The 22,407-nt window shown below is 42.9% G+C and overlaps 1 protein-coding gene and 1 pseudogene across 16 annotated transcripts in view; one reads left to right on the top strand and one right to left on the bottom strand.

The window, feature by feature from the left end:
* PARN (poly(A)-specific ribonuclease) overlaps positions 1 to 22,407 on the top strand; it is a 173,122-nt gene that overhangs the window by 19,636 nt on the left and 131,079 nt on the right. For 9 of the 16 annotated variants that reach the window (XR_016226277.1, XM_002711762.6, XM_017342468.4 and 6 more), the window contains 10 exons: positions 515 to 553; positions 1,627 to 1,669; positions 2,624 to 2,704; positions 6,304 to 6,360; positions 8,408 to 8,485; positions 13,054 to 13,097; positions 14,328 to 14,370; positions 15,545 to 15,620; positions 17,640 to 17,750; positions 18,353 to 18,422. Coding sequence is in view for 11 of the 16 variants with exons in the window: in XM_002711762.6 (XP_002711808.2) it covers positions 515 to 553; positions 1,627 to 1,669; positions 2,624 to 2,704; positions 6,304 to 6,360; positions 8,408 to 8,485; positions 13,054 to 13,097; positions 14,328 to 14,370; positions 15,545 to 15,620; positions 17,640 to 17,750; positions 18,353 to 18,422 (642 nt within the window). In the remaining 5 variants the exon portion in view is untranslated. The remainder of the gene's footprint in view (positions 1 to 514; positions 554 to 1,626; positions 1,670 to 2,623; positions 2,705 to 6,303; positions 6,361 to 8,407; positions 8,486 to 13,053; positions 13,098 to 14,327; positions 14,371 to 15,544; positions 15,621 to 17,639; positions 17,751 to 18,352; positions 18,423 to 22,407) is intronic. The other 7 variants (XR_016226278.1, XM_070064792.2, XM_089321795.1 and 4 more) reach the window with 3 other exon arrangements.
* LOC127491512 (small nucleolar RNA SNORA40) lies at positions 15,061 to 15,177 on the bottom strand (annotated as a pseudogene).

The raw sequence follows: 22,407 nt of genomic DNA on the forward strand, positions 1-22,407 counted from the left end.
TCATATCAAAATTTTGATAAGGGCAGGTGACAGGAATCCTCCCACCTTGGACTTCCTGCCTGTCTTTGTTCACACAGTACCTGTCATTTCTTTCTTCCTTTCCTGTCCTTTCCTTTCGAGGTAGAGTTACAGACAGTGAGAGGGAGAGACAGAGAGAGTCTTCTATCTGCTGGTTCACTCCCCAAATGGCTGCAGTGGCCAGAGCTGGGCCAGTCTGAAGCCAGGAGCCAGGAGCTTCCTCTGGGTCTCCCACGCGGGTGCAGGAACCCAAGCACTTTGGCCATCTTCCACTGCTTTCCCAGGGCATAGCAGAGAGCTGGATTGGAAGTGAAGCAGCCGGGTTTTGAACCGGCATCCGTATGGGGTGCTGGCACTGCAGGTGGAGGATTAACCTGTGCCACAGCTCTGGCCCCAGTACCTGTCATTTCTAATGAAGTCTTATCCCAACGAGTGTGTGATCAGTCAGTTAGGGTTTACTTCTAATGATGCAAAATCAATACTTTTTCTTTTGTAGGTTCCAAAGAAAATTAATTTATCAGACCTTGAGCAGAAAGTAAGTTGATGCTGTATATGAGAGCTCTTGTTCCCTTTTGAAATTCTGTAGTTCTTAGTAATTTAACCGAACCAAATTCCCTTTTCTTAAATTTTTTAAAAAATGTTTTTCTTTGAAAGGCAGAAGGAGACACATAGATATTTCATCTGCTGGTTTATATCCCAAATTTCCCTACGTAATAGCTGTGGTTGGGTCAGTCTGAAGCCTTGAGCCGGAAACTCAACCTGAATTTCCCATAATGTTGGCAGGGACCCAAGTACTTGAGACATATCAGCTGCTACCTCTCAGGATGCAGCCTGGCGTGCAGAACTAGAGCAGAGTGCATCATCTCAAACCTTCCCTTGATAGGCTCCTGGCAATCTAAAAAGACCTTCAAAATTTCCATTAGGAAATAGGCATTATTATATTTGGAAGCAAGATAAGATTGTGTGATAATGAGTTGACTATATTATGAGATGCAAGACATTTTAAAGAATGTCTTTTTTTTTTTCTTTTTTAAGATTTATTTATTTGAAAATCAGAGTTACACAGAGAGAGGAGGAGAGGCAGAGAGAGAGAGGTCTTCCATCCGCTGGTTCTCTCCCCAGTTGGCTGCAATGGCCGGAGCTGTGCTTATCTGAAGCCAAGGGCAAGGGGCCAGGAACTTCCTTGGGGTCTCTCATGCCGGTACAAGGGCCCAAGGATTTGGGCCATCCTCTACTTCTTTCCCAGGCCATAGCAGAGAGCTAGATCAGAAGTGGAACAGATGGGTCTTGAACCAGCGCCCATATATGATGCCGGCACTGCAGGCAGTGGTTTAACCTGCTACACCACAGTGCTGGCCCTGCCAAAGTCTAAAAAAAGTTCAGTTGAAATCAGATACATCCCTTTGTGTTCAAGAGCAGGGACAAGGAAACATTTAACAGAGGAAATATTAGGAAATAGGCTTATTATAAAGTCTTCATGGTAGTGATCATTATTTCATATGTAATGAAACATTCCATTTAGTTTATTGCTATATAATTTTAAAAATACTTGGGTTTTTGCTGTCCTTGACTCATCTACTGATAGCATGTTTTCCTTCTCTTCTGTAGATATCCCAAAGGCATTCATGTTGAGACTTTAGAAACTGAAAAGGTAACCCCACGAATTATTTGAGGATGATATTAAACATATGGTAACACATCGATGTGTTAGAAGTCAGAAGTGACACCTTGGCTGTGTCACCTGTGAGCTGGGTGACCTCGGGCAAATCATTTAACCTTTCTCCGCGTATCCATTGAGGCTGAGCATGACAGTTGGGATCCATTCCTGTCTCATAGCTTGTTTTATAGTGACCTTGGAGGAAAATAGAATGAACATGTGTTGTAAACCTGGACATATACAAACATTGCTTCAGGTCCTTAACTTTGACAGGAAGTTGATAGTATACGAAAAATGGCGTGTGTCCTGTGGGCAGGTAAAAGTAGATTTTAGAATCTGGTTCAGAAGCATGAGGCTCGCTCTTGTCATGTATTGCCAACCTGAACTGACAGAACTGTGGTGGGCAGTGGATGTGGTTCTGTGGGTTCCTTTTGCAACATTTTGGAATTTGATTGTTGCTCTTAAGTCAGATATCAAGTTAGTATTAAATAAATCAAGAATTTTGATAGAAGGTGAATTTCAAACTTTGGCATAGAAGGTTTCATTGTATGTTTGTTTAATGGACACAAAATACAGTATATGAAAAAGAAAGCACTAGATAGCTAGAACATTACCCAAAAAATTCAAGACTTCTTTCTTACGTTTATAAAATCTAATCTAAATATTTAACTTTAAAACCTAAGTATTTAGAAATTAATGTTCCAAGGCAACGTAACTTTCAGTGCTTATCCTAGAAAAGGCTTTATTCTTGCTGAAGTCTGTTATGTAGAAGCAAAATTTTGGTTTGTGATGCATTAGCTCAACTTTTGGTAGCATTTTGAAATACTTTGTGTGTTAGGCTCGTGAGTATGCAGTGATAGAAATTTTAAGTTCTAATGGTAGCAGGATGCGGAATCTTTTGGGTCAAGTTGCTTACAGGCAATTATATATCTGCTTTTTCTCTTTTAGAAGGAGCGATACATAGTTATCAGCAAAGTAGATGAAGAAGAACGCAAAAGACGAGAGCAGCAGAGACTCGCTAAAGAACAGGTAACGGTGCTGTTACTTTCCTTTGGGTGAGAAATGGCAGCACAGCACAGACACCGATTTGCTCCTTGCTGTGTATTTCTAGATCACATATTGGATTCAGTTTAATGAATATTTTTCTGCCATAAGTGTATTGAATTGTCAGAAAAACCTAGGCTAGCTGTAGCCAACAAAGTGAGTCTAGCATCCTGGTTGACTGCCCTCCACTGAGATGAAACAGTTTTAAGCATATTGTGAATCAGGTTGTACGACTGCCAGCTTCACTGCCCATTGGCTGATGTTTCCATATCCAACGTTAGTTTTCCTGAAGCAGAGTTCAGATGCTGCAGGTTTGGATGTCATGGTCACGTAGGCATTGCTGTAACATCACCCAATTTGCCGTGTTGAGGAATGGTTTCAGTGACCAGTTCAGCTATGAAGTAACCCAGCTAAGAGACAGCAGTGACCTGGTGTGGCATGGTTAGGAGCACAGTAAAAGGACTGTGGAGGTATGGAAGGTAGACTCAGCGGAACTTATGATTGGATGTGAGTGGTGGAAGAGGAAGGGGTGGAGAAAGAGGATGCTCAAGCCAGATACTTGAACACCTCAATGGTGCACCCAGATCGGGGTGAACTGACTGATACTGGTGGGGAATTTAGCTGGTGGAGGCAGCCAGGAGTGAGCTTGGGTGTGGATGAATGTCAAGCTTTAGATAACTCAGGGCCGCTCCTGGCTGACTCACCCAGTAAAGATACAGTGAGCTACTTTCAGATTTCAGACAGCTTATCACCAACACAGAGAAAGGAAGGTGAGTGAAAGGTGGCAGCTGTCTGTGGTCTTTGTCTCATGCCCAAAAGGACAACAGGGGCCAGGTGGTTGCCGTGTGGTTTGTGAGCCACCCTGCTACTGAGGAGCCACCACTGGACTGCAGCTCAGTGCTTTTATTTATTTTATAGAGACAGATGGAGAGAATCAGCTGTCATTTTGTGGTTCCCTCTCCAAATGCCCACAAGGGTTGGGGCTGGGGCTGGCTAAGGCCAGAGCCAGGAGGCAGGAACTCACTCCACATCTTCCATGTGAGTGGCCGAAACCCACTTACTTGAGCCCATCATCCTTGCTTCCCGGAGTCTGCATTAGTAGGAAGCAGGAATTAGGAGCTGGAGCCAGACACTGAACCAAGTGCTCCACTGTGGGATGCCACTGCAGCTCAGTGCTTTTATGTCCTGTAGCTCTGTTCTGAGGGGGAAAAGCCCCACTCCCTGTCTCATGCCATTCCCCAGAGAGAAAGAGGAGTGGGTGGGAGATGGCCTGCTATCAGCCCCTTAAAACCTCTCTCTTCTGTTTACCTGTGTGGCCTATTTGGATACATGGAAAATTGCCAGGACACCCAGGCAGAAATGTTCCCTTACAGTGGAGAAAGATGTCCCATTCTGTCTTTGGCCCTGTGAGGAAAGGGGAGGGCTAGACATAATTGTTACTGGCAGAGAGACCAGGCCCAGATCAGAGCACCTACAGGTGCATTAGGAATGAGAAGAGGCCTGGGGGGAGTGGGGGAGGGTAGTCCTGAGAACCAGCAGCATTTAAATATAATGGGCAGAAGCAGAAACAATGTCCCAAGAGATGACTGTGACATAGCCAGGGGGAGACAGGGTGGTATATGAGTGTTGGTTACTCCCCTTGGATTTATTAGTAGTTTTTTTCTTTTTAAAATATATAGTACTTTAAAATACTTTTATATTGATTCTGCAAAGTACACAGTAACATAAAATTTACCATCTTTTTAAGTGTAAGGTTCAGTGACATCACATTCACATAATTGTACAACCATCTGTTCATCTTGCAAAGCTGAAGTTGTATGCAGCACTCATGAGCAACTCCCTGCCCCTCCCTCCCCAGCCCCCACGCAGCCCCTGGCGGGAGCATTCTGTTCTCTGCAGGAATTTGACCTCTCCACCTGCTCGTGGGAGTAGAATCATACAGCATTTCTCCTTTAGTGACTGACTGGCTTTATAGCAGGTGTCAGAGTTTCTTTTCTGTCGCTCCCCCTCTTCGTGGAGGAACGACACAGGACCCTGCGCTGTTCTTTCTGTCTGCTCGGCCCTCCCCGGGTTTGCTGCTGGTTCTTCCCGGGTTGGCTACTATCCCTTCCACCTCCGTGGAAGGGCAGTTCCCCCTGGCCGCATTCCCCACTTCCGCAGGGGAGCGGCACACCGCCGGCCGGCTTTCTTCGGGGGCTGCGCGGGTTCCCTTAGATGTTCCCCATAGATGTTCCTGGCGCATGCCGTCTCTCTCCTCCTTTATAGTCCTCCTCCGCCAATCCCAACTCGGCTGCCCACACGCCGAGTACGCTGCTCTCCAATCAGGAGCAAGTCCTACAGTTAATTGGTTGAACTGGAGGCAGCTGTGCGGAAGCTGTTTACTTCTCTCCCAGCGCCATATTGTGGGAGAGCAGATGCATAGAATAAGTCTTAATTCCAGTAACAGTATAGTCCGAATTGCTCCCCACACTTTTCTTTCCATGACTGAGAGATACTGCATGTGACGGATGGACCTCATTTTGTTTATCCATTCATCTGCTGCTGGACTCTTGAGTTGCTTTTGTGTTGGGAATAGTGCTGCTATGAACGTGGATGTGCAAATAGCTATTTCCAGTCCTACTCTCAGCTCTTTCGGGAGGGCACCTAAAGTGGAATTTCTGAGTGACATGTGGTTCTTTTGAGGAAGCCCTTGAATTGTTTTCCACAGTGACTGCATCATCTGGCAATCCCACCAGTGGTGTACAGGGTTGCAGTTTCCCTACATCCTTGCAAACACTTGTTATCCTTGAGTAGTGATAAGGAAGTGAGCAGCTTCTGTGTGGGTGAAGCCAGAGGGCAGAGGGCGAGGAGCACCTGGGACTTAATCTAGAACCAATGAGTGCGAGGAACCTTCCAGCAAGTTCACTGCAACACAGCAAGAAGGGATGTAGTTGGATGGGGCTTAGAGTTAAGGATGACTTTTCAAGGTAAGAGACATTGAGACTATTTAAATGCCATTAGTAACAAAGCAGAGAAGAAAGTGAGTAGGGATGGATCCCAGAGAGCTGTGCTCTGAATATCTTATAAAAAATGGCCGGCACTGCGGCTCACTAGGCTAATCCTCCGCCTTGCGGCGCCAGCACACCGGGTTCTGGTGCCGGTCGGGGCGCCGGATTCTGTCCCGGTTGCCCCTCTTCCAGGCCAGCTCTCTGCTGTGGCCCGGGAGTGCAGTGGAGGATGACCCAAGTGCTTGGGCTCTGCACCCCATGGGAGAACAGGATAAGCACTGGATCCTGGCTTCGGATCAGCGCGGTGCGCCGGCTGCAGCGCGCTGGCCGCGGTGGCCACTGGAGGGTGAACCAACGGCAAAAGGAAGGCCTTTCTCTCTGTCTCTCTCTCTCACTGTCCACTCTGCCTGTCAAAAAAAAAAAAAAAAAAGGGTTGTTATATTGTTAGAACAAAGATCTGTAAATGTTCAATACAGATGTAGTATTTTGGGGGGATATTTTCAATCCCTCATTGATCCCACAAATGCAGGACCCATTTAAATGGAAGGTCAATTGTACTTGAGTAGTTTTATTTTGATTTTTGTTTTGTTTGATTAGGAAGAACTGAATGATGCTGTGGGTTTTTCTAGAGTCATTCATGCTATTGCAAATTCGGTAAGTGAACCAGACTTTTTCTTTTAGCTGGATTATGAATATAGTATTTCAGATGAAGTGCCTCATTATCATTACAGATGAATCATTTTGTCACATTTAGAATGTTGACCTGATATGAGGAAGGAGTTAGAATTTCATAAGGATAGATTTATATAATGCATTTGGTGAGACATCAAAATCGCTATATTCTATCTGAACCATTTTCAGGAAAGACTTTCTTATAAAATACATTGGAGGATCATATTATAATGTCCTTATACTTGTCTGGCTACATGAAACTAATGTTTATTTTCTATGCCAATAACAAATAGAATAAGAAAAAAAAATAAGTAAAATAAGGGAGAAAAAATCAGATGTTTGACTGAAGGTGTTTTGTTCCCAAAGTAGAAGAATCCAGCAGATATAAACAAATGAAAAGCAATACATTTTCATTGAAATGTACTCAAGAACATGCTTTGTGAATTTTTATATAAATTATGTAGACTCTCAAAATCTGTTTAATATGCTTAAAAATTAGGTGGTTTTTTTTTTTTTTTAATATTTAGAAACTTACTTGAAAGGCAGAGAAACAGAGACAGACAAGACAAGAGAGAGATCGTCTGTCTGCAGGTTCACTCTCCAAATGTTGGCAAAAGCTAGGGCTGGTCCAAGCTGAAGCCAGAAGTCCAGAACTTAATTTGGATCTCCTTTGTGGGTGGCAGGGACTCAGGTACTTGAGCCATGATTTGCTGCCTCCCAGTGTATACCTTAGCAAGAAGCTGGGTTGGAAGCAGAGCCAGGACTCAAACCTGTGATGGGATGTGGGCGTCCTTACGCCAAGCTGATGTTTATTTTTACCTTTTTGAATTATTACAGTGCATGCATATTTTTAAATTTACTAAATTATATATTTTAAAATAATTTTAATTAATTTTAAAAATGAATAAATATAAAATAAGTAAAGTGAAAATTAATTTAAAAAATTTATAAATCAGTAAATTAAAAAATAATGATGCATTGTAACAATGCTAAAAGGTAAAAATAACTCATCTTGGTAGGCATTTGGTACAAGGACTAAGCTGCTACTTGGTATGCCCATACCCAGCTGCTGGTTCACACCTCAAATGCCCACAGTAACTGGGGCTGAGCTAAGCCAAATCTTGGATCCAGGAACTCAATCCCAGGAATGAGGAACCCAGTTACTTGAGATATCACCATTGCCTTCCAGGGCCCACATTCGCAGAAAGCTGTAGTCAAGACCCAGAGCGAGGCACTGAACCCAGGCAAGCCGATATGCAGCATGGACATCTTAACTGTTGTCTTAATCACTAGGCTCAACAGCTGCCCCTGAATATAGCTTTCAGAATACGTAGGCTGGGACACACACTGGTCTAGACGAGTGGTTACACCGCTTGTCGAGACTCCAGCATCCCATAGTGGAGGGCCTGGATTCTAGACCCTATTCTGCTTCTGATTCCAGGTTTCTGCTAATGGGCACCTTGGAGGCAGCAGGTGGTGGGTCAAACAGTTGGGTCCCTGCCACCCTTGTGGGAGGCCTGGGCTGCTGTGGGCATTTGCGGAGTGAGCCAACAGATGGGAGGAACTCTTTCTGTCTGTGTGTGTCTCTGTCTTAAATAAAGCTGAAAATTTTTTTAAATGTAGTTTGTTTTAAAGAATAGAGTTCTAAAATGTATATTTAGAGTTTTGTTTACAAAGTATTTGACTGTTCAGGGAACTCAGCATGTTTTAGATTTTTACCTTTGAAAAGCTTTTCAGTCAGAATTGTACTGCTGGTTCTTGAGGGTGACAAGGTTAATAAAAATCAGAAATAAAGAGAAATGAAGCCAGAACTATTTGGTACTTTGACCTTTTATTCTGGATTTAATACTCTAGTACATTGAAAAGAAACAAAGCCAGACCAGATTTATTGATTTGTATATTCTGTGTGTATTCTAATGTAGAAATATATATTTAGTACAAAATTCACTTGGAATTTGAACCATTTTGTTCTCACACCTCAGTATAATTTTGTACCTTCAAATCTTTTTCTGACTTTGACCTTCTTCAGGGAAAGCTTGTTATTGGGCACAACATGCTCTTGGATGTGATGCACACGGTCCATCAGTTCTACTGCCCTCTGCCTGCGGTAAGTGGCTGGCCAGCCTGGGTTCAAAATCCACAGTGCTCTATTACAGAGAACGTGTTTTCTACTTGGGTGCCACCTTCTTGGATGCAGATGTTTCCATGAGAAATTTTTTTAAAGCTTTTTTTAAAAGACTTATGTATTTTGGCCGGCGCCGCGGCTCACTAGGCTAATTCTCCACCTAGCGGCGCCGGCACACCGGGTTCTAGTCCCGGTTGGGGCGCCGGATTCTGTCCCGGTTGCCCCTCTTCCAGGCCAGCTCTCTGCTGTGGCCCGGGAGTGCAGTGGAGGATGGCCCAGGTGCTTGGGCCCTGCACCCCATGGGAGACCAGGAAAAGCACCTGGCTCCTGGCTCCTGCCATCGGATCAGCGCGGTGTGCCGGCCGCAGTGCGCTGGCCGCGGCGGCCATTGGAGGGTGAACCAACGGCAAAGGAAGACCTTTCTCTCTGTCTCTCTCTCTCACTGTCCACTCTGCCTGTCAAAAAAAAAAAGATTTATGTATTTTATTTGAAGTCAAGAGTTACACAGAGAAGGAGAGGCAGAGAGAGAGAGAGAGAGGTCTTTCGTCCGCCGGTTCACTTCTCAGAAGACCCCAAAGGCCAGAGCTGTGCCGATCTGAAGCCAGGAGCTAGGAGCTTCCTCCAGGTCTCCCATGTGGGGTGCAGGGGCCCAAGGAGTTGGGCCATCTTCTACTGCTTTCTCAGGCTACAGCAGAGAGCTGGATAGGAAGTGGAGCAGCTGGGACTCGAACCAGCGCCCATATGGGGTGCCAGCACTGCAGGCAGTGAGTTTACCTGCTACACCACAGCGCCAGCCCCCAGAGAAAATTTTGACAAGCTGTATAAATGAGCCATTTTAAGGAGTTTTCACTCATTTGCCTTTGCCAGAGCAAGGGTAAACATTGTTTCATTGTCTACCTGTCAGTGGTTTGTTCATCTAGTACTGGGCAGGGGTTCCTAGGCCACAGGTGTAGGCCGCTAGTTTGGCACTGCGACAGTTAGATGTGACAATGCCATGGAAGGTGTGTGGTGCCAACTGGGCTGTGTCAGGTCCTACAGGATTCTTTAACCCGCTTGCTTCCCTTAGGTTCTCTGTTGACCTGGGTGCTGTCCTTCCCTGTTCAGCCAGTTTGTCTCAGTGCACCGAAGCACGAGCTTCTTGGTCTCCTCTCTGGCGCTTCCTCTCCTGCTGACTGTCCCCCACCCCTCCATCACTCTGTCCTCCACTCCTTTGTTTTCTCTCCATATTTTCTGTTGGTAATGATCTTACCTGCTTTCATAAGTTCAGCTAGACACCACCATCTGTACCCCCACCTGTGGCCTCTCCTGATTGGATACACATTTCATGACTCCAGACTTCTCCACATGGACAGCTTTCAGACTTGGTGTGCTTGAGAATTTTCATGTCTCAAGCCAGGTATTTACCATATACTATTTTTCATTTCTTCTTCTGTCTCCAACCAGTTCTTTCTCCTGATTCCATTCCTGTCATGATCCGGTCAGTTAAAAAGCCTAGCACTTTTATCTCCATGCTATCTCTCGTATGTGGGTTTTTCTAGTGTCTATTCCAGGTAGCCTTATTTCTTACCAGAATTTAGTACACTGAAGGCAGGATTCCCTGTGCCCCCTCAACAGTCAGTCCCTCCTTTCACCCAGAAGTGGGTATGTTTTTTTCTATGATGGCCACATTGTGAAATACTTTGTTTTCCAGGTTGTAAAGTCTCTATCACATGTCTCAACTCTGTCTCTGTCATTAGAATACATCAAGAAAAGGGCATGGATATGTTTCAGCAAAATGGGATCTGCGGGCCATAGTTTGGCAATCCCTGCTTTAAGCTGCCATCGGATTAGATTAATCTTCTGTTATTTCTGAACTGGAAGGCATCTCCTCAGAGCTCAGTGTCATTTGTGTGTCTGCAAACCTTCAGCTCCTTCACATTTCTCAGGTCATGTTGGTAGATCAGCATCTGACTGCTCTCCTTTGGAAGAGTTTGAGCCAGCCCAGCTTTGAGTGTGCTGCTCCCCTTGTGTACACCTGAATGTTTCATCACTTCCATGACAACCCTGTCCTCTGTGTGACTCAGAGCCTTAGTTGTGATTCTCAGACCTGAGTGTGGATTTGCGTTTTCTGCATTTCAAGAGCTAACATTTCTTTCAGGTCAACCACTTCCTATTGGCCAGAAAGACCAAAGTAGCAGCTCGTCTCCTAATTTTTTGGCCGTTAAAGCAATGATTTTATCAATAAGGAAAGAGGAATGTCTATTTAATACCAAGTAACTTGGCACATAGGAGGCCTTAAATATCAGTTTAACTAAGAAATATCTTCTGACTGCTCCAGTTCTACCATGTGCTGATGTCTGACTCTGTTCACGTCACTGGCCCTGCTCAGAATTCTGAAATTCCTTGTTTTTCCATCCAGTTGCTTCTTTTTGGCTCAGCATAGTTGGCTTTCCTGCTTGCGTAGTATAACCACTTGTTACTCCATCTTCCCAGCCTACGCTGCCTTATTTGTACCCAGGTCTGTGGTTCTGGCTATAATTTCCTTCAACTTGAATTTTCTCTGGTTTTTTCAGTGTTGCTGTACTGCTATACAGTGTTGCTTTTCCCTGTCTTCCCAAGGTCTGCCATGCCTTTCCTTATGAAGGACTTCGCCTTGCCTTCTGCCTTGCCCAAGGGGTGGTATGATCTTTTCTCTCTGAACTCCCACAGGATTTGGTGCCTCGAAGGCACATGAAATTTTGTCTTTTATTATCCTGCCACCTTTCCTTCTAGGTGACTGGCCCCTAAGGCAAGGAGTGTAGCCTTATTTACTTATTTATTTGTTTATTTATTTATTTTTGCACGATGTCCACATAGTACTTTGTATATGGCCACTTAATAAATATTTGAAGCTAGTCTTGAATCAGATTCCTGTAGAAAGAACATGAGATTCATTGCAAAATAGAAAGTAGGTTAGGGTAAATTTCTCTTTTAAGATTTATTTACTTACTTGAAAGAGTCAGTAGAGAGATAAGGAGAGACAGAGAGATGTCTTCCATTCACTGGTTCACTTTCCAAAGGGCTGCAACAGCCAGGGCTGAGCCAGGTCAAAGCCAGGAAGCAGGAGCTGCTTCTGGGTCTCCCACATGGGTGTAGGGGCCCAAGCACTTGGCCCTTTCCCATTGTTTTCCCACGGGCATTAGCCAAGAGCTGGGTCTGAAGGTAGCAGCCGGGACTTGAACCGGTCTGCCAGTGCTGCAGGCAGTGGCTTAACTGGCTGACCCACATTGCCAGCCTTAGGATAAGTGGTTTTACCCCTTGCTTTATTAATAAGGCTATCAGAGTAAGTTGCTTAACTTTTTTATATTCTGGCATGATCAGAGGAAATAAATGGTTTTCTTCTGTCTACCTTTGGAAGAAATGATGAGAGTAAACGAGAAAACCTGTTTATAGTGGTAGAACTTTGACATCCACAGGCATTAGAGTTTACATTTTAAAGTACTCCATGGCATCTGTGTTTTGGAGCTGCCTTTCAGGGGAGTCTCTTCTCGGGAGTCTCCCAGGTTCTTGAGCGTGACCTTTTCCAAAGTGCTGGTCTGGAACTGTACTATATGTTGGCCCTGGAGGTAGCCGAAGTCTACTTTTTTCACGCTTACAAAGCTTTTTAGTGGTTCTGAGAGATTACAAACAGTCATTATTGCATTTTTGTTCGACTGAGCATTGAAACCACTTGTCATGCATTGTCCATTAATTTAATGATAGCCATTGAAAAACTGGAGGAGAGTTCAAGCTCACTAAATGCAGTCTGTGTTTGCAAGCTTGGAAAGCTAATTGGAAATGGCAGTGTCCTGTGAAGCATGAACAACGTTGAAGAGAAGTGTGGTTTACAAAGGGTCAGGAGTGGGACTGTTCAGTCTAGCATGGCAATTATGTATGTAAATGAGCTAATGCATTATTAGAGTGCTCGCAGTTCTAGACTTCCCGGTCAAAATAAACGTGGGAAATGAATTGTCTAATTTAGACACTTACTGTTAGTGCCACTTTAGCAATTTTCTGAATAAAGCAGCAATCAGGTGTGTATTAGAAGATCTGTGTTTTAATAGCTATTTTATCTGACATTTCAAAGATGATTGCAATAGAGGTTTACTCTAGTTTACAGAATATCCAGTTCCTGTGTAAGCCATTTAATTTAAATGACCCTTGTAATCTCACTAATTATGATAAATTTGTTTCATAGAGCATAACCTGTTGGCTATTAGTGCAGCTTTTCTGGCCTCTCAAATATGTAGTCTTCTACATATAATGAAACCTCTGCCCTCCTACTTCAGTCATAAAATCCTTAAATTGGTCTTTTGTGCTTTTGCAAAGATTAGTTACCAGGTAATATGGTTCCCAATAAGTGAGTGAGGAAAGTAGGATGAATTTTTAAAAATAATTAATTATTAACCAGAAATGGGTTTTTGCAGTTTAGCTTAAGGCCTGGGTGAGGTGTGACTGAGGAGACAGCTGTGGAACTGAACTGCTTACGTACGTTTTTTTCATACTGTGAGTATATTGGGAAAATTGTAACAAGTCATTTTTTGTTTTTTTAGGACTTAAATGAGTTTAAGGAGATGACATCGTGTGTTTTTCCCAGGTAAGCATTTTGATTTGTTTTTCACTTAAACAATCATTGTGACTTACGCAATGCAAATAGGTATATAGTAATTTATCAGAATGATTAGATCATGATTAGAATCCAGTTGATCTAGGCTGGGGAAAGATTTCATATCTCCAGCTTTGTGACAGTGGAGTTTTACAGTTCTTGATTGGTTTGGTTATCACATTAAAAGTGAAAATTTGTGCTGAGAGTGAAAGTAGGCAGCAACACCTTTTTTCTTATCTCACATCTTGCTGTCTGAAGAGCTGCTGAAGTTGCTTGAGATAATACTTACTTTGTTATATGAGGCTGTGCCTTGTGGCTGTTGAAGTGTCCAGCTGAGAGTACCCTCAGCAGGCAAGAACTGTGTGGCTGGAGACTCTTCCCTCCACTAGGCAGTGCTCCTGTCCTTCAGTGTGTCAGCAGTCGGCGTTCCCATGAGTTCTATGTCTGGTAGACCACATGTCAGGCATGCGCAGCTTACAGGGCAAAGGATGGGTTTTAAGATCCTTTCACAGAGGGACGTGCATGGCAGCTGGACAGCGACTCTTTCAGCTGGGCTATTTCTGGCCTGTAATCCACAGTGTTTACACTTAATGTGAAAAGAAATGCAGTTTTTATATCAGTGGCTGCTGTCTCTCTCTCACCTTTCACACACACTCACACACACGGTCTCTGAAATAGAATAGTGCCATATTGGTCTTTTTAGTATTTCTAGTCTCTGAAATAGATAATAAGAAACAACGTTGGTATGAAACTACTAAAAGCAGACTTGGGTCTTCTGTAAGAATTCATACAAACCTGGGTGGCGGCAGTCGATGGTAGCTGTTTGGGAGTGTCCGACCCGTACACGAACCGTGTGGAAACATCTGGGGGATGTTTGACTCTTGAGATTGCTGGAGCCCATGCTCACAGGGTTCAAGCAGCTGTGGAACTGTGCCCTGAGTGCATCAGAGCGTGGACCCTCCCATGGCCACTTGATGAAGCTCCCAGTGGTGCGACTGAGCCCCCAGGCTGCTGTGGCAAGGATGCCAGTGCTAGGGTCGGAGTGGCTCATGCGCCTTGTTCCTGTGGCCACTGTCAAGTATTTTAACTGTATACCAAGGATGCATTTTATTATTTAAGTAGGGATTTTGTGTATTAACTATTTTATGCTTTTTGAGTAAAATACATTTTGAACATTGATAGACATTCTGTTTGTCTTATTAAAAATTCTTTTGTTTTCAGACTCTTGGATACAAAATTGATGGCCAGCACACAACCTTTTAAGGTATTCCTTAAATTTGAGATATCGGTATTAAGTTGTTGGAATTTTCTGAATTATTATGAAGACCTTTAGAATTCTGGTCTATTTAAACATTGAACATACAGAGCTATTTAAATGTCATTTCAGGGGCCAGCGCCATGGCTCACTTGGCTAATCCTCCGCCTGTGGCGCCTGAATCCCATATGGGCCCCAGGTTCTGGTCCTGGTTGCTCCTCTTCCAGTCCAGCTCTCTGCTGTGGCCCGGGAAGGCAGAGGACGATGACCCAAGTAATTGGGTGCCTGCACTCATGCGGGAGACCAGGAGGAAGCACCTGGCTCCTGGCTTCGGATCGGTGCAGTGTGCCGGCTGTAGCAGCCATTTGGGGGGTGAACCAATGGAAAGAAGACCTTTCTCTCTGTCTCTCTCACTGTCTATAACTCCACCTATCAAATAAGTTAAAAGAAATAATTTCAAATATATCAAGAAAAGGAAGGAAAGAGAAGAAATAGAGAAGTAAATGACCAGAAAAAGATATAGCAAAGTGTGGGTAGAGTTTATTTTGGGGTGGTAGAATTATTTTTTCTTTTATTCTTTTTGAATGTAATTTTTAATATTAAAATATTTACTTTTGAAAAGCTTATACATGCACATAGTTTTAATTTTACTTTCCTTATTTTATATATTTTGGATATAGCTCGATTTTAAAAAAAAATAATATTTCCTCTTTTATGTATCAAAATTCACCGAACAATGAATTCCTGGTTGCAAGAGACTATTTTTTGCACTTCTTTGTAAGTCTTTGTCTAAAGTTGAGCAAAAGCATGAGTGCTATGGATATATTTTTGAATAAAGAAAATTCTAGTCAAGGTATTTGCTACTGTGGGAAGTGACTTATCTAACTGAGTAAGATAAATGCCAGAACAGTATTGCTTAATGCTAAAAGATTTTTAGTATTTAACATAGCTGTAAAAAATATTTCATTGTATTTTTCTTTCCATATAGTGAAAACTAGACTTGCTGATTCTCTCACCCTGAGTAAACAGTGGCTTCTGTGTTTCTTTAAAGAACACAAGGGGGCAGCACGAGATGCTTTTTCTTTCTTCTTTTTTTTTATTGCCCTGACACTCTGTGAATCTCTTTAATGCATGTTGCACTGAGGTGGCGAATTCTCATAATTCTCAACTTCCTGGTTTGCAGGATATCATTAACAACACATCCCTTGCGGAATTGGAAAAACGCTTAAAAGAGACACCTTTCAGCCCTCCTAAAGTTGGTAAGAATATTAAACAACCTTGAAACCAAACTCTGTGATAATTATGATGTAATTGTAGAAATGAGGTGAAATGTCTCTAGAAACGATCTTGCACATTTATAGATTTTGGCTGAGTTAATGTGTTCATGCTCTGTATGTTCAGTCACTGTTTTCTGAATAAAGATGGTCTCCTAATTATACATTTATCTTATGCTAATAGTGTTGGGTAAGCGTTCATTGAGAAGTTCGGTAATTAGAGCTTCAAGGCTTTTACCTCATGCTTGGAATTCTCCCAAAACTTGAAGTGTCTTTTTTTTCACCCTGTGGTGCATATTCTAAGCAGAGACAAGAAAGTTGGTGGTTAATGGGGGTAAAATGAAAATGCATTTACTGTCTCAGAACAACCCCAGAACTGGGTTAACAGAAGAGATTAAAGGTGACTTCCACGGACCTGCCGCCTCCAGAGCTGGCTTAGGGAGTAGAAACGGTAGCATTGAGGCAAACCGCTGGTTGGAGGAGGGGTGGGGGAGTTGTGGGATGGAAGTGTTTGGCCATCTGGCCCCTACCCAGGTCCTTGGTGAGCCTTCCAGGTGCTACTTCCTTGGTCTCTGATAGCCTTGCTGTGCTGCTGACACTGTAATTAGCATTCCATTAGCTGTAGCCTGAAAACTTCCAAAGGCATTGATAATAGGACTAATGGTTCAGAAATTGATAATGGAAGGTATTAAAGCAGCCAAGATTACAGTTATTTGCTTCCCTTTCTGGGTAATAATTCAAGATAGGAATTAAGAAAAGGGGTATCGGTGGGGGGCAGAAAACTTAGATCTCTCCTATAACTATATAATGGAAATAATTGATTTGAGAATGCTTTGTGGCTGGTGGTAGAGGAGAGGGTATTACTTAGGTGGCTAACATGCTAAAAGGTTTTTTTTTTTTTTAAAGCTAATATTTAACACTTAACAGAAGTCCAAGAATTCTTGCTTAAAGAGCATTGTATTGATATAAAAACAGTTGTAGTCTTTTCATTGTTAACACCCATTCATGCTTTTGATTCTATGTTGTATTAACCTGGATGTTCATTTCCAGAATGTTTCTAGGAAATGATGACTTATGGGTTATGGTTTTTTCTGTTATCTCTAAAAAATTCTGGTATCAGGTAGAGAGTTCAATCTGAAGCAGATTACTTGTCTCAGACTGGACCCTGCCAGCCTGTGTGTGTCAGTGTGACAGATGGCTGTGTTATAGCATGGTCTTTGCTATGAAGTGGCCCCTTGATCCGAGGACAGCATTACAGAAGTTCTGACCTATTTTGGGAGGTGGTTGTGCTGTCATCTTTGGATCTCTGAGCTTGGAAACACAGTAAAGGACAATATTAAATTTGAGCAGCCAATATTGAATTGTAGTCTTTTGTTTCTGGGGGCAGATTTTCCTGGGACATCAATGGAAAGCAATTACTGAGTATTTACCACTTACTGTGTACTGGGTAAGAGCTCTACTTACATTTTCCCCTTTGATCCTCACAAAAGCCTCTTGAGGGAGGTGTGATTATCTCCATTACAGAAGTGAAGGCTCAGGTGAAGTGACTTGCCCAAGGTCACAGGACAAGGAAGCGGCTGGGAGAGATTCAGGCCCTGAGGGTATGACTGCAGAGTGCAGGGTGTTCATCTCTGCTCTGATGTTCCGTACTGTCTTCATGTGATCAATGTGTGTGAGGGAAGAATCTCCTTTCCATGACCTGAGAAAGCACTCAGAAGTGGAATAGTTGTCAAAGAGCCAGTTACGCATAAGTGTCAATAGCTTCTCTCCAGGTGGGCTGAGGAGGCCCAAGGCTGAGTCTGCGATGACTTAACTGAACATAGACTGCTGTCTGGTATTGAAAGGTATTGTATGGAGAAAATTAAGAAATTACTTAAGTTTTTTTCTGCTGATTTAGGATTTTTCTGTAGCAGATAATATTGCAATTTGGATTTAGTAGATCAATGTGCTTACTAGTCTTCATGTTTTATAATGTCTTAGGGGAAACTTTTTTTTTCTTTTTAGAAAGTGCGGAAGGTTTTCCCAGTTATGACACAGCTTCTGAACAGCTTCACGAGGCAGGCTATGATGCTTATATCACAGGACTGTGCTTCATCTCCATGGCAAATTACCTAGGTACTCAGAATATGCCTTTCTGTCCAGAGTACACGGTGGCTCGAGTGGATCTCACCTGTCTCCCTTAGGCAGATCAGGCTGCTGTGACAAAGTAGCTTCCCCCGGTTCTGCAGGCTGGCAAATCTTAAGATCAAGGCACCTGCACATCTGGGGTTTGCTGTGAGCCTGCTTTGCAGACGTCTGGCTTCTCATGGTGTCCTCCTGTTGTGGAGAACCAAGTGAGAGGAAGCCCACCTGTCTCTTGTAGGTTACTGATACCCTTCATGAAGGCTCCACCCACCTGACCTAATTACCTGCAAAGGTCTTATCCTCATACAGTCACGTGGGGGAGTAGGCTTCAGCGTAGAAATTTTGGGGTGACACAATGATTGGTCCATGCCACTCCCATTTCCCTGGGATCTACTCACTCATTTGGAGGCTGGACAGTTTTGAGGTAGGAGTTGGAGGAGACCAGGGGAGGGAGGAACCCCTGACACTACCTGTGGTGTGGTCCTTAGTCCCTAAGAGCACCTCTTGCCCTGGCTGAACCATATTGTTGACTGAAATACATTTCCCGACTTTTGTCTGTGTTATTGTATAATACTGCCTCTTTTCTTCATTAGGTTCTTTTCTCAGTCCTCCAAAAATTCATGTGTCTGCCAGATCAAAACTCATTGAACCTTTTTTTAACAAGTAAGTAATCAGTGGGTCCCAGTCCTCAGCCAATCCTCAAGTTCTCTGACTGTGAAAGAGCCTGGTATCTGGGATGATTGGGAGCTGCAGTACAGTTTTAGAAGAGCTATTTCTCATTTGTATTAACTGAACTGGTTGGTTTTTTGTTTTGTTTTTTTTTTTTTTTGAAAATAGAAAATGACCCTTTGGGAAACAATTCACTAAATATGTTGAATAGAAAAATTGAAAACATGGACAAAGGTAGTGCATCTCCTCCAAGAAAAAAGAACTGGTGGTTTTGGCATTTAAATGACCTGCAAGGGGGAGTGGGCACTTAGCCTAGAAGTGCCAGGGTTCAATTCCCAGCTCCAGCTCCTGGTTTCAGCTTCCTGCCAACACAGACCCTGGGAAACAGCACTGATGGCTCAAGTAATTGTGTTGGCCCCCTTCGTGGGACACCTGGTTTGTGTTCCAACTCCTGGCTCCAGCCCTAGCCCAACCGTGGCCACTTCAGGCATTTGGAGAGTTAAGCAGTGAATGGGAGTTTTCCCTGTATGTCTTGCTCTCTAACCCTCAATTAAATGAATGAACGGATGATCTACAAGGGAGATGTGTATGTGTATAGATTTTACATGTAAGATTATGATTTCTACCTGCATATTATCCAATCAAATAATACTATTTCTCAGAAGGTGTTGGTTATACAAATGGTCAGATTACCTCTTTTTTGTTTATCTTTCATTATTTGAGTGGATCCAGTAAAGACTTGCTCACGTGTCTTCATTGTATGAAGTCGGTATAATTTAGGGAGAAGTCTTAAGTTCAGAGCTTTTTTTTAAGGAATCTCAAGATTCTTACTCCAGAAAGCCAGCTTGACGAAGTTGAGGCTAAAGTTAAGGAGGTGAATCTCAAGCCAGCCACAGCTGGGCTCTGTGACAGAGCCCTGAACCTTCTTTACCCCAGCTTGCTTGGCAGGGTTGGCTCAGGAGATTCTTCGTGAGCCAGACAGAAAAAGGCTGCCCACGTCCAACATTGCTCCTGGAAGTAAGAACTATTTTGGGGTTGGGTTGATTACATCACTTCCTTTCATTATGTACAGCACTTTACAACCCTGTCATTGTTGCTTTCTGAGATTAAAATGCTGTCTCCTTAATGATGCCTGCATAAATGCTGGCACCATAGTACTTAAGTGGTGCGATGCAGAGACAAATGTGAATGCCAGACACCACAATTCCTGCAGATTCTGAACTGGTTTTATCTGAGTTAGTGTATTTTATAGTTCTAAGACTTTTTAGCTTTTTCTTTTTAAAAAATATTTATTTTTTAATTTGAAAGAAAGAGTGACAGACAGTTGATTAGAGATCTTGGATTCATTGGTTCACTTTCCAAATGCTCTCAATGGCCGTGGTTGGGCCAGGTCAATGCCAGGAACCCAGAACTCAATCTGAATTTCCCATGTAGGTGGCAGGGACCCATGTACTTGAGTCATATACTGCCTCCCATAGTACACCTTAGCAGGAAGCTGATGAGATGCTGGGTAGCCAGGACTCAAACGAGATATTCCCAAGAGGGATACTGGCATTTCAAGTGGCAATGTAACTGCCATGCCAAACATCACACCTGTTTTTTTTATTTTTCTTTTAATCTTTGTTCTTTTCTGTGGAGGGTAAGAGGTATGTCTGACTTTCAAAACTTTTTTTTTAAAAAAGACTTATCATTTGAAAGACAGAGTGAGAGAGAGGGAGAGACAGAGATCTTCCACCTGCTGGTTGACTCCCCAAATGAAATGGCCGGGACTGGGCAAGGTCAAAGCTAACAGACTTGAATTCCAAACGGTTCTCCCACGTGGGTGCAGGAACCCAAGTACTTGGGCCATCTACCATTGCTTTCCCAGGCATATTAGCAGGGAGCTGGATTGGAAGTGGAACAACCGGAAGTGGAGCAGCTGAAACTTGAAACAATGCCCATATTGGATGCCAGCACTGCAGGCTGTGGCTTACCTGCTGCACCACAGTACTGGCATCCATTCTTTCATTTCTTTTTTTTTTTTTAACTTTTATTTAATGAATATAGATTTCCAAAGTTCAGCTTATGGATTACAATGGGCCCCCCCAACCCAATGACTTCCCTCCCACCCACAACCCTCCCCTTTCCCACTCCCTCTCCCCTTCCATTCTTCAATTTTCTTTATATACAGAAGATCAGTTTAGTATACATTAAGTAAAGATTTCAACAGTTTGCACCCACATAGAAACACAAAGTGAAAAATACTGTTTGAGTACTCGTTATAGCATTAAATCACAATGTACAGCACATTAAGGACAGAGATCCTACATGAGGAGTAAGTGCACAGTGACTCCTGTTGTTGACTTTACAAATTGACACTCCTGTTTATGGCATCAGTAATCTCCCTATACTCCAGTCATGAGTTTCCAAGGCTATGGAAGCCTTTTGAGTTCACCGACTCTTATCTTATTTAGACAAGGTCATAGTCAAAGTGGAAGTTCTTTCCTCCCTTCAGAGAAAGGTACCTCCTTCTTTGAAGACCTGTTCTTTCCACTGGGATCTCACTCACAGAGATCTTTCATTTAGGTGTTTTTTTTTTGTTGTTTGTTTGTTTTGCCAGAGTGTCTTGGCTTTCCATGCCTGAAATATTCTCATGGGCTTTTCAGCCGGATCCGAATGCCTTTAGGGCTGATTCTGAGGCCAGAGTGCTGTTTAGGACATCCGCCATTCTATGAGTCTGCTGTGTATCTCGCTTCCCATGTTGGATCGCTCTTCCCTTTTTTATTCTATCGGTTAGTGTTAGCAGACACTAGTCTTGTTTATGAAATCGCTTTGACTCTTAGTCCTTTCATTATGATCAATTGTGAACAGAAATTGATCACTTGGACTAGTGAGATGGCATTGGTACATGCCACCTTGATGGGATTGAATTGGAATCCCCTGATACGTTTCTAACTCTACCATTTGGGGCAAGTCAGCTTGAGCATGTCCCAAATTGTACATCTCTTCCCTCTCTTATTCCCACTCTTATATTTAACAGGGATCACATTTCAGTTAAATTTCAACACTTAAGAATAACTGTGTATTAACTACAGAATTAAACCAGTAGTATTAAGTAGAACAGACAAAAAAAAATACTAAGAGGGATAATGTATTAAGTTGTTCATTAACAGTCAGGGCTATGCTGATCAAGTCACCATTTTTCATAGTGTCCATTTCACTTCAACAGGTTTCCTTTTGGGTGTTCAGTCAGTTGTCACTGATCAGGGAGAACATATGATATTTGTCCCTTTGGGACTGGCTTATTTCACTCAGCATGATGTGTTCCAGATTCCTCCATTTTGTTGTAAATGACCGGATTTCATTGTTTTTTACTGCGTTATAGTATTCTAAAGAGTACATATCCCATAATTTCTTTATCTAGTCTACCATTGATGGGCATTTAGGTTGGTTCCAGGTCTTAGCTATTGTGAATTGAGCTGCAATAAACATTAGCATGCAGACCGCTTTTTTGTTTGCCAATTTAATTTCCTTTGGGTAAATTCCAAGGAGTGGGATGGCTGGGTCAAACGGTAGGGTTATATTCAGGTTTCTGAGGAATCTCCAGACTGGCTTCCATAGTGGCTTGACCAGTTTGCATTCCCACCAACAGTGGGTTAGTGTCCCTTTTTCCCCACATCCTCGCCAGCATCTGTTGTTGGTAGATTTCTGTATGTGAGCCATTCTAACTGGGGTGAGGTGAAACCTCATTGTGGTTTTGATTTGCATTTCCCTGATTGCTAGTGATCTTGAACATTTTTTCATGTGCCTGTTGGCCATTTGGATTTCCTGTTTTGAAAAATGTCTATTGAGGTCCTTGGCCCATCTCTTAAGTGGGTTGTTGGTTTTGTTTTTGTGGAGTTTCTTGATCTCTTTGTAGATTCTGGTTATTAACCCTTTATCTGTTGCATAGTTTGCCAATATTTTTTCCCATTCTGTCGGTTGTCTCTTCACTCTCCTG

This window comes from Oryctolagus cuniculus, chromosome 19 (genome assembly GCF_051225735.1).
Source record: "Oryctolagus cuniculus isolate XC-2025 breed Fujian yellow rabbit chromosome 19, ASM5122573v1, whole genome shotgun sequence".
In the NCBI taxonomy this organism is placed as follows: domain Eukaryota; kingdom Metazoa; phylum Chordata; class Mammalia; order Lagomorpha; family Leporidae; genus Oryctolagus; species Oryctolagus cuniculus.